General features: G+C 31.8%; 1 protein-coding gene and 1 long non-coding RNA gene across 2 annotated transcripts; both read left to right on the top strand.

Moving 5' to 3' along the window:
* The first annotated feature begins 5,821 nt into the window (after positions 1–5,821).
* On the top strand, positions 5,822–8,889 carry LOC120075888 (uncharacterized). The gene is made up of 3 exons (XR_005481452.2): positions 5,822–6,137; positions 7,835–8,194; positions 8,483–8,889. It is a non-coding gene; the product is annotated as an uncharacterized LOC120075888 (long non-coding RNA).
* LOC150036394 (putative CCR4-associated factor 1 homolog 7) lies at positions 6,136–7,400 on the top strand. The gene has a single exon (XM_090312946.1). It carries the CDS (start codon positions 6,374–6,376, stop codon positions 7,196–7,198), a length of 825 nt encoding a protein of 274 aa, XP_090169072.1. The 5' UTR covers positions 6,136–6,373; the 3' UTR covers positions 7,199–7,400.
* Positions 8,890–12,582: the final 3,693 nt, after the last annotated feature.

Raw genomic sequence — 12,582 nt, 5'->3', positions numbered from 1 at the left:
GAAGCGAGAAATGAGAGAAAATAAAATTATGAAAGAGAGGAGATATTTTACTAAAAAATATAAATAGGTTCTACAATGTCAGTTTAAAACCGACATTAAAGTATATCAGTTTAAAACCGATATAAAAGATCCATTTTTTTAAACCGACATTATACATCTGTTTTTAGTTTTTCCAATCGACATAAAAGACCAAATTTTTTGTAGTGTAAAAATTTCCAATCTTTGGCAACAGGAGAGAAAAGCCTCGATAAGCCAACTGATGAGTAGTTTTATCCCGATATTGACACACAAAGCAAGAAAAAATTGATTGGAAAGAAGAGGGCAAGTTCCAAATATCCTTGATGACGTATTGAACCTCCAAAAAATGATAAATCAAATGATTAATTATATCGAAAGATGCAACCCCTTCATCATCGCGCACATCTTAGTACAAATGGACAGCAAACACGTCATTCTAAAACCATATGCAGTAGCCTTAACCTATGAAGCACAAACACATATACAAATTCGAGATACGAATATGATATGCTACAGCGATACGTCCATTTCTAAAAAACTAGAATATTGATACGTTGAAGATAAGCTTTTTTTTTCCTTATAAATATCTAGAATATAGATAAATTTAGCATATAAGCTAATGACAATAGTACAAAATACAATACAAACAATGAAATACAATACAAAAAGCAACATCTAAGATGTTGAAGTACAATAATCAATAAAATGCAATAAGTGACTCGTATTGATTAGAAAAGAAGAAAGAAGATTAGAGGAAGAAATATGAAGATAAATGAAGAATTTCTTTGTGGGATTGTCGAAGATATTCAAGTGGGCTATATTTCGATGGACTTTGTGGGGACTCAAATATGAAGATGAAGATTAGATAATTCTAAGATTTGATTTTTTATTTATTTTATTTTTTTTCTTTTAGTTTTGGCCTCAAATAATGAGGTTTTAATATAGTATGTCTAGTTTTAGATTGAGAAAGATTAGATAAATTGAACATTTTTTTCTTTAAAAAAAGATAAACGTAAAAATATATATATATCAAATTACTGTCAGAAACGTATTTAAATAATATCTAGAAGTATTTAAAAATATCGGAGGCATCCACTAACATCACACAGAACCCCAAAAATGTAGGAAGGACTTAAGTTCGACCACTCCGCACCAACCTCGGTTCGAGATGACACAAATCGAAAGAAAACACCTAAATAGTCAGCCACCCACTCACATCAAAACGCAACCCATGGAATACTTTCTTTATCCTTTGCAGGAATACTAACTCCCTCCACAATTTCTTCCACCAATCAAATCAACCACTTTCCCTCAAAGCCGACTGAGGATTATCGTACAATCGTGCAATACGATACCCTCTCCTGACCAAATATTGGCTATGAGTCATTATTATTGATATTTAACACATGATTATGAAAATAATTTGAACATGCCTAAAAAAAATTGATTTTTTTTTTTTTGTTAACTGATTGAGACTGTGTTCCTTTGTTCACTAATTGATTTCTAGACTAGAATGACATGTGGTTGATTGACCCACCAAATTAATATCAAATTATCCGAAATGAGAGATAGAAGTCATTTTATTAAATATTTTTGGATTGGTATATGACATGTCGACTTTATGGAAAAGGAAAAATAAGAATAAATTGGTATGAGGTGTCGATTTTCAGGAGGAAAAAAAAGGAGAGAAGAAAAAAGAAAAAGGAAAAGAAAAGTCACATGTGTTGTGCCGTGCATTTGTTATTTTGGGCAAACTAACTTGAACAGTACACCATTAAACATGACGTGAATACGACTCATCTAAAATTTTAATTACTTTTTTTTTCCTTCGTATAATTTTATAATAATTCTTTTTAAAATAAGATCTATATATTTGTTGGTTGTTGTTGCTGTTTTTTTTTTTTTTTTTTAATTAGAGCTTCTAGCAAACAAAAAAAAAATAGTGTTACGTCAAGAATCTTTTTTTACATACAATTAAGGTAGATGGATTCGAAAATGAGTTAGACTCACTTTGACATGTCATGAAAGTTACAAAGCGAGAGTTTTTTCCTTTCAAAATATCTTTTTCGGCATTTCGCTTTTGAGTCGTTTTTATTCCATTTTTAAAATTTCAAAATGTTACACTTTTATTACTGTATTTTATGTTTGATTCAAGTTGGTCCTTAAGTTTCAATATTTACACTTTTATTTACCATTGTTTTTTTACTAAAAAAATCATTTTTAATTCTATGTGTTAATATGTATCACTTAACTATTAGATTAATTTTCATTGATTTTTCATCACTATTGAGATTCATTAAAAATTTCCCAACATCATTTTAAATTAATTAACCTGCAATTCACATCAAAGTCTAAAAGAAGTATTTATTTTGTATATTAAAAAAACCATCAAAGTCTAAAAATGAATATTTTTTAAATCAAGGTAAGAATGCAAACTATTGAAGCTTAGAGAGTATTTAGAGCGTTGAGTTGACCATTGTAGTTAGTGATTATTATAGTTAGTGAGTTATAATCGTCAGTATTTGGAGTGCAGATTATTTTTGTTTGGATTATAATAGTTTGTGTTTGGAGTTTAAACTTTGTTTTGGTAGGAAATATGTAGTGAAGAAGAAAAGAGAGCATGAACATAAAATAATAAGTAGTGTTGCAAATAGTAAGTATTATAGTAAAGAGAGTTTTGAAATAGTATTTACTATACTTAATTGTAAGTTATAATAGTTGTACATTCAAGTATGATATTCGGTGTCACAAATATGGAGTGGACTATAATAACCCCACCCACTCCATCAACTTCTAGTTGATACTCCAAACTGCCTCTTAAAGACCAAATGAACACTAAATTCTAAACTCAAAGATAAAATTGTAACATTTGAAAACTTAGGGATCAAATGAAAACTAAACTCAAAATTCAAAGGTAGAAGTAGAACGTTTTAGAATCTAGAGATAAAATAACAACTTAACTAAAAAACAATTAGAATATTTTCCATCATTTTTTTAAAACTTCTATCAAATTAAGAAGCCAGTGGAGATAATAGTTGGAAATGACTTAGGTATAGGTCCATAGCAAAAGTTAAGGGAGTGGGAGACCTTTGTTCCATATTGGAAAATTTAACGATGCCTAAAGGGTGCAAATACCAAGAAATGCTAGATGTAAATCCAAAGTGTGTTGGTGATAGAAGTATAACATTTTCACCACACGTTGCGTGCCTGGCAGATAGATCTATTATGTTATACTAATCTTTACCATCAATCAATAATATATCTTCTTCGGTTGATTAAAACTCCAAATATATAATCATATCAATACAAACTATGAGAGCATTATTTATCAATGGTTTATAGGGAACTACACTTAACTTCATTCAAACAAAATTATTTTTCACAAAATTTCACCAAAGACGTAATTCTTTTTAAATAAGTGAAAAAACAAAGTATTAAAGTAAGTCAAGAAAATAGAAGAATACTACTGTACCAATTCAATTAATTTCAATTATTTCTTTCTACTTTACGCTCATCATTGTATTTTGGTTATCTTTTTTCTTTATTGTAATTTGAAAATAGTAAATATATTATTTAGTTTATAAATTTGAGTATTTCTTCAATTTAATTTATGTATAAAATTTTCAATTTATTTTATCGTGTATCAACATTTTTTCAATTTAATCTAAAAAAATTGTCTACTTGTAGGTTTACATAAAAATAACATGTAAGAGATGCATGAAATTTCAAATTTTCTACCGAGCAATTATTTGAAACTTCATATCCTAGAAGACCTTTTTCATCTTAATTTTCAACAATTCACTATTAATTACCAGCATTGTAGGCTGGTATGAGAAAAATTGAATAACATAACTGAAGCATAAGAAACTAATAGAATAAAAGATGGATAAGATGGATAAATACTCAAATTTGGATATAGTTTGTATACTCGTCATTTTAAAACATTATTAAATTCAACATACCATTTTATTGTAGTAAACATGATCATATTTGCCTTGCTTAAAATAAGAAATTGAATATCTGAGTTTGAACCAAAATTTTATGAATGCCCGTTTGACATGATTGCACAAAAAAAAGAATAATATATGAGTAAATAGAAAAACACACATGAGAATGTATTAAAAATCAAGATATGATATAATAATATAAGAAAAATGTTGGTTAAACTTTGCATAAGCTAACCATCATTTGTAATACAATATAGACATAAATAAATTAAGCACATGATCGATATTTTGAAATAAACAAAATTTAAAAAAAAAAGAAAGAAAGAAAAAGGAGGGACACCAAAATTGTGAAGAAGGAAGACCCTCCTTTTCTTCCACTCTATAAAGTCGACTGATTAGGTTAAACCTAATTAATTATGATTATTCGTTTTTATATCTCATATTATAATAATTAATTATTTAAATAATATATAAATATATTAATTCTCTTATTTTAATTTGAATCCCATGCAAATCAATTTTATAATAGTGTACCTTATTACAACAATACTTATTTTCTATCTAATACAATAAATGTATTTTTTCCTTACTTATTACATAAATTTGAATATTTCAAATTATTATTTCAATACATCCAATCCATGTTGGTCCGTTGGGAGCTAATAAGGGATCCTTATTGATCTTTATAATTTATGTTACAAATATTCGAAACTTTCATGAATTTCAATAATACTCTTAAACTAAAAAAAAAAAAGTTAAGAAATACATTTACTATTAGTTTTGGATGAAAATAGTTAATACTTTGTTTAAAAAATACTTTCGAACTTTAAAATTTTTTAGTAATATTTAAACTTTAATTTTGTTTTTTAAAAAACATCCTTACTGTTAATATATAGACAAATAATATTTCTAACTCTTTTTAAACATATTCCTAAACTTTCAAAGGTTGTATTAATATTCTCAACTTTAAAAAAGAAGGTTAAAAATGGCTACACTATTAATATAGTCCATTCGTTTAAAGTTATCTTGAGTTGAAAAATAATTAAGTTTAAAACAATTTAATTAGATGAGTATTTTTTTTTAGCTAAATAAATATCAACAATCAAGAGATCAGGGGACGAGGGATAGAAGAGGGGGGATGAAGAAGGAAAATAATAGAATATTGAAGAGAATAGTGAAAATAGATAGGGTTGACAAAATTCACCCATCCCGATTGGGGCAAAGAATTCTCGATTTGATTGGGGATGGGGTCAAATCGGAGATCCCTTTAGGGTCCTCAAATCGGGGACGGGGTGGGGATGGGGAAGATATCCATCCCCGTCCCCGTCCCCAATCTCGCCTCGATTAGGTTTATATATATATATATAACTCTCGACATTTAGCCTAGTTTTTGATTAGTTCAATTTAAGCCCAATTAAAGTGTCCAAACTCAAACTAAAAAGAGTTTTAGGGATTTTTTTTTAAAATTTTCCATGGGGAAACACAAGGGAAACACAGGGAATCTCCGCACATGGACGGGAGTGGGGATGGGGAACCATCTCTGCCCTGCCCCGCCTCGACCCCATTGCCAACCTTAAAAATAGAGAACCGTTAAGTCATAGATGGATGAGAGAGGTTATGGTGTGGCGTAGACAACTAGTAATGACAATTATCATTTTTTTTAAGATTAAAAATAATAATGCAAAATAAAGTTTAGGTGTAATTTTTTAAAGAAGTATTGACGATATTTTTGATATATTTTCTAAGTTTAAGAATATTTTTTTGAAATAAAGTAGTAATATTTTTTGGAATTTTTTTAATAAAAAAAGAAAAAGGAAAAAGGAGGGACGCCAAAATTGAAGAAAATTGGAAAGAAAAGCGACTTGAAGAGCAAGGTGAGAGAGAACGGCGTCGTATTGGTAAAGGATTTGGATCTACATCGAAACGACGTCGGATTGGGAAGTGTGAACATCACTTTCCCGTCGTCTACCAGAGCGTTGAGCAATGTTTTAGGGAGAGGGTGAGCGTTTAGCGAGCTCTCTCTCAAACCCTGTATTTCTCTCTGCTGCTGCTGCTGTTCGTCCTCCTCTTCCTCCGTTGACCTCCTTCTCTTCCATTTCTACCAAAGATCAAAACCCCAAACCCCCTTCTTCAAGATCTGCCATTCCCACCTTCCAATTTCACAGTTTCAAGGTCAGATCTACGTACCCACTTCCCTTTTCTTGGCTTAAAATCACTTCATTTCTAGGGTTCTACTTAACCCCCCCTTCTTGAATCTTTCAGATCTGTAAACATTTCTTTACCTTCTTTACTCTGGCGTTGGTTTTCCGACGCCCCCACTTGCTTCTTTTTAGATCCCCACCTCTGTTCGCCATCTTTCTTTTAGGGTTTTGTCGTTTTGGCACTCTTATCGAGTTGACCTTGGAGGAATGTCGATTTTACCCAAAGGCGATTCGATTCAAATCCGTGAAGTATGGAACGCTAATTTGGAAGAGGAGTTTGCGTTAATCCGTGAGATTGTTGATGAGTTTAATTATATAGCTATGGATACTGAGTTCCCTGGTGTTGTACTTCGTCCTTTGGGCGCTTTCAAGAATATCAATGATTTCAACTATCGGACTCTTAAAGATAATGTTGATATGTTGAAGTTGATTCAGTTGGGTCTTACATTCTCTGATGAGAATGGGAATCTCCCAACTTGTGGAACTGATAAGTTTTGCATTTGGCAGTTCAATTTCCGCGAGTTCAACATTGGTAATGATATTTTTGCTAGTGATTCCATTGAGCTTCTTCGTCAGTGTGGTATTGATTTCCAGAAGAATAATGAAGAGGGTATTGATGTCAATCGTTTTGGTGAGCTTCTAATGTCTTCTGGGGTTGTGTTGAACAATGATGTGAATTGGGTGACGTTTCATAGTGGGTATGATTTTGGTTATTTGCTGAAATTGCTAACTTGCCGAGGCTTACCGAATGATCAGGCAGGTTTTTTTGAGTTGATCAATGTCTATTTTCCGGTGGTTTATGATATCAAGCATTTGATGAAGTTTTGCAACAGTCTCCATGGTGGGTTGAACAAGCTTGCGGAATTATTAGAAGTTGAGAGGATTGGAGTTTGTCATCAAGCAGGATCAGATAGTTTGCTTACCGCCTGTACTTTTAGGAAGTTAAGGGATACCTTTTTCAATGGATCTATACAGAAATACGCAGGTGTTTTGTATGGTCTTGGTGTTGACAATGGACAGCGTACTAATTGAAGAGAATTACAAAGTATTTGTAGAAGTGTGAGACTTTTAGTTACTTCTGTACAATTTGGCTAAAGCATTGATGATGATTGTAACTGTTTTCAGCTTTCCTTCTCTGTAATAGAAACCTCCGTCTGTTTTTTGCAGCTTAGTGGTTTCTTGTAAATTATGTCAGTTAGTGTTTCAATAAGAATTTTAATGACGTTTCTTAGAATGAGTTTCCACTTGTTTTGTGAGCTTATTTTGTTACATACTTCTTTGGGTTCGTTAATCATGTAAGGCTCCAAAGGTACTTGGATTGATACACATTATTGCCAATAGAACATATTTCTTTAACAACTGACTCGTGATGTGAATTCTCAACTCTTTTCATTTGTTTTCTCCTGCTCTAGTGATGTGACTATTTAGCTTTGTCGCCGTCGATGCCATTGTAATAGACACTGACAATAGTTGGATTGGATAGGAATTTGATAGGAACCATCGGCCTGTCTCAGCTCTTGTAGTCAGATCAGTTTTCTGTCATATTGGCCACTTTTTTGGTCTTAGTAGTTGTTTGTTTCTGATGGTTCTGCAAGGCCCTCTGTATACTTCAATTGTTGTGATTGATTGTCTTGTAGTAAATCACTTATTTTCTTCCACTTCCTATAGAACATTTGCAGGCTCGGTTAATACGTATTACTGAAGATATCCCTGTTGCGAATATTCTTTTGCTGGTATGGTGGTAGAGTTTACAGGTGAAACTGTTCTTTACCTGATCCTGTCTTATCACTTTGATCTAACATTGGTTACATTTTGTTTTCTTACTATATTCATGCACGAAATTTCGCAAATCAAAATGGAATGGAAGGAGCCATGGAGATCTTACAGCCCTGTTGATATTTCTTCAGGTATGCTAAATTTCCTTCTCCCTGATTCAGTTCAGGGAGTTGGTTGATCTGTAGCTGTTACCACCAACAGGGCTGACCCATGTTATCAATGCAAAACTAGATCGAATCATCTGCACATCAGGTGAGTGTTGCATATGAATTAGTTTGAAATTCTCACTCTGTAGCCACATTTGATCAGATTCAATGCATTTGCCGCAATTTTGAAGAGATATGCATCTTATTATAGTTGCATATACTAGTCTCAGCTGTCAAATCTCAATCATATTTTTTACTTTTAACCAACTGCCTTGCCCTTTTGATCTGGTGGCAACGGAACCACCAGAAATTTCTGCCACAGTGATCAACTCTGAGATCTGATCATATATACATTTAAACCGTTCACACTTGTTCTGTCTTTTGGTATTTGTAGACATGGCCAAGCTGGAAACCAAGGAGGAAGAAGGCTTGAAAATTGGGAATTTGAGAAGCTATTTGACAGCAGGCAAACTTGGGCTCAAAGGGCAGATTCAAAACTTGAAGATCCACTTTTTGATCTCATATTAGCTGCCATTCTGAGCTGGAATAGAGTTTTCACCCCCCCAATCGATAAGGATTTGGATTTGGATTTGATTTTGATTTTGGTCATTGTTGAATCCACATTTTATGGTCATATTATTATATGACATTGGGTGGCTTCCTATTCTGAAAAATAATTGTACCTAATCTTTTGTTTGAGAGAAAGAGAGAAGCACAGAAATGGGTTGCACATGCATATGTTTACTGACCATATGTGCACAGAATAGATTTAAGAAAACCATTAATTTGCACTTGGATCGACATGCTCGTGCAGCTCAATAATTCTTCTTCTAATCGTTTTAGAATTCTTTTAAGCGACTGATCTATGTTCATAAAGTTCTATCGCATATAAATGTGTTTTAAAAGTACTAAAAATAGTGGTTGGCTCCTTGGAAAGATATTGGCCAAGATTAGAAATAAGTGAAAAATCAATTAACACGGTCAAAGTTTGGGATTATTTCAACCTAATAATTTGATGAATAGTCAAATAGATGGCAATAGTTCTTCATCCGTATGAGCGATTTTTCATATTCTCAGCGAATTATAATTCGCTGCTAACATGGTCTAAATTTTCCAAAGCTTTGGAAGTATAAATTGATTTCCCTGAATTTTTGGTTTGTTATTTTATTTGAAGGCTAATCATTGATTCGAAGTGATTATGTCTAAATCATGGGCCCCAGATTGTACCTCACTGGCTATCAAAAAGACGTGGGATGCATATAGGCTCGGATTCAGGATTTCTTTTTAATTAAGAGAAGGAATTTAATGTATTTTCAAAAGTGTTAGAGACAAATAAAGTACTTTTTTGTAGGACTACTTTTGATCATCGGAGAAACTGTGTATACTACTGTAACGTCATAGTAGAGAAGGAGTATATAGATGAGCTAATATCATATATAAATAAGAGAAATCATAATGATAGAAAAATTTAAAAAGAATGAGTAACTACTACTTCTATTAAATAATGTGCATTTGGCTAAATTAAATAATTAAATAAAAGTTAAGTGTGCTTAGCTTTGCAACAATCATATGTGTTGGGTGACCTCCTTGCTCAAAGGATCCGAGATAAAGGAAAAATGTTAGTGAAAATTTAAGTTTTAAATGAAAAAACATTATGAGAATCTCACATTGCTAAGATTGGGAAGTGGGTTGTGGGTTTAGACCCTAGGGGGTATTCACCTTTTAGAGTGAGGAGATAGACAAATGTAGGTATGCTGAAATCATCCGGTCGGGTGGGCGTGGCGGGACGATTTTTTCTAACAATAATAATAACAATTTTTTTTTTGTTTTTTTAAAAATAAACAAAAGCAAAAGTCCTTCAGCCATTCCAGTCTTTCACTTCTTACGTGATTCGTGAAACTTCCCACGTCTTATGCGTGGTTCTCGTGCACGTTCCACGACTATGTGCTTCTCTCTCCATTGGTTTCGCGCTGCAGTTGGCCTTGAGGCCTATAAAAGGCGCAAACCTTTTATCAGTTTTTCACAACTCATTTTTCACAGTATCGCTCCATTTTCTCTTCATTCCTTCTTCCTCTTTTAGTTTCCGAGCATATCAATCTTGAAGGGTGTGAGTTTTCCGATCGGTTACAATGCAGCTCTGATCGAGACATATTTATTTATTTTGGATTGTTTTATCCTAGGAACGACGTGACACGTCTGTAGAACTACTTGCACATTTGGGTAGAGCCACGAAACGTCTTAAAGAGAACAAGATCCGTGGCTCATAATAAGTTTCTTTTTTGCAGGTTCTATTTTCTGACGATTGTCGTTTGTGACCGTTCGTTGCTGTCATCTTCTATCCATCAGAGAGTAACCGGTTCAATAGAAAAAAAAAACAATAATTAGATGTAGCCTAAGTTGCACATAATCCTATGTATTCCATTATTCCTACATAGTAAGAAAACATCAATCAAATTTTTTTCTGCCACATGGCAAGTTTTTATTGGGGTGTGGACTGCATAAAGATGAAAGTTTATTATTATTTTTTTTTAAAAAAAAAGATGAAAGTTTAAATTTAGAGTTTATATAACCTTAATTAAAAATATATGATGTTAATTAATAATAAACGTATTTAAATTTTTAAAAAAGTATTTCTACATACATTAATTCTAGGCCTATATTACACTATTATCTTCTACACTCAATTTAGTTAAAAAAATAGTCCAATAGACTACAAATTATCACTAATATTGGGTTCTATTTATCATCACCTCATCCATTATATATATATGTTTTGCTTATCTCTACCCCATGCGTAGCCTGGGGTTTCACGTATCCATGTGTCCATTGATGTTCTTTTTTATAAAGGGAAATCATCTGAATCCCCTATTCTTTCCTTCTTTATCTGATTGAATACTTTCTTCCTCACGCTCTTTCTCTTTTTCCGAGCGGAGCGAGTTGCAGGCGGCTGGCGAAGAGCAAAGGTTGAGGTTGGCGATCGAGGAATTGACGCTGGCGTTCAACGTCTTTGCGAGAGAGAGCACAATCGTAGGCGCAAACGATGGTGGTGCGGTGGTCGATTATAGGTGAATGGCAATTGATGGAGGTTGCCATCGTCACGGGGTGCTCTCACGAATTGGGGAGGCATATACTCGCATGAAACAAGAAGCGGGTGGGGGGAGGGGTCTAGCGGCTATGTGAGAAAATTAAACCTTTTGTCTCTTTTTTCTTGACACTCATATATAATCCATATATAATCTGGGTTATTTCAAATAATCCATATATATCAATCTCAGAAGTTAAAAACAAATGAGCAACTGATCTAAGTATATTTGTAGATTTTGTTTTCGGTTTCAATTTCCAATTATTGTGGTTACGGTACCTTCTACTAATTTAAATATAGTTAGTATGTGATCTTTGACTGTACTTTGCAAACTCATACGATTTTCCTACGATATATATTAAATATACAATTGAATATTTGTATATATATCATAGAGAGAAAAGATTACTAATACATTTCAAAGCACTAGTTTAAGAATTTGAACTCTTTGAATTTTGTTTTTTTTTTATAAATAATTTGATCTAATTTAAAGCATATAATATGAGGTATATATTTGGAAAAGAACTAAATATACATTTATATATGACAAAATATTAGGAATATATAACTCAATATAAATGAGAGTAAAATTAAAATATAGATTATATATCATATAACGACACTAAATTTGTACTTCTTTTAAATGCATTTTAAATAACCTCATATATATTTTACCATTGTATATAGTGAAAAAAAAAAAAAAAGGACGAATATTTGAAACCATAAATTTGTAATTGGCTGAAGAAGACAAATCAACACTCATACAATTAAGGTTAACTAAATTTCATTAATCAATGGACGAGGAAGATGAAAGAACAACTCTTTAATTAAGGAAAAGAAAATCTCATTAATCACATATTAATGGAAATGAATGTTTATAAACAACAAAAAGTAAAGAAAAAGCCTTATTAATGACAAAAAGAAAAGATGACTCATTAGTTACAAGAAAAAATGGATATATTAAAAAAATGGAAAGAAGGGTAAAATTGTCCAAAATTATCTCCTAAAGCTTTCAATGAAAATTTTCAAATTTAAAGACATTTATGAAAGATATGACCTAAAAAGAAATTTTCAAGTAAAAATCTCAAAAAAAAAAAAAAAAAAAAAAAAAAAAAAAAAAAAAAAAAAAAAAAAAACATAGACTCAAAGTTTGCGGGGTCTAACTAGCATAATGTTTCCATGTTGGAATGTCTTGAATTTGTTTGTTGGCGCTTCGAAAAACCAAGTACGAGAGTCTCTCTATTATCTCTAAAAACTATCCAAAATTATGTCTAAAAACTTATTCAAAATTCAAATTTAGCATATTTATTTATTTGTAGTTATTTACTATTATGATCTAGGGTTTAGAGTAGTGTGCTATATAAACTCTCTAATCTTAGAGGCATTGTTTGTGTATTTAGAAAAGTATTCAG

Source organism: Benincasa hispida, chromosome 4, assembly GCF_027475165.1.
Source record: "Benincasa hispida cultivar pf3 chromosome 4, pf3_genome.v1.1, whole genome shotgun sequence".
NCBI classification, from domain to species: Eukaryota; Viridiplantae; Streptophyta; class Magnoliopsida; order Cucurbitales; family Cucurbitaceae; genus Benincasa; species Benincasa hispida.
The sequence above is the reverse complement of the archived record's forward strand: the minus strand, read 5'-3'. Positions and strand labels throughout refer to the sequence as shown.

Bases quoted from the DNA above. Each gene is read 5' to 3' on its own strand.
- LOC150036394 (XM_090312946.1), top strand. From the start codon at position 6,374: ATGTCGATTTTACCCAAAGGCGATTCGATTCAAATCCGTGAAGTATGG.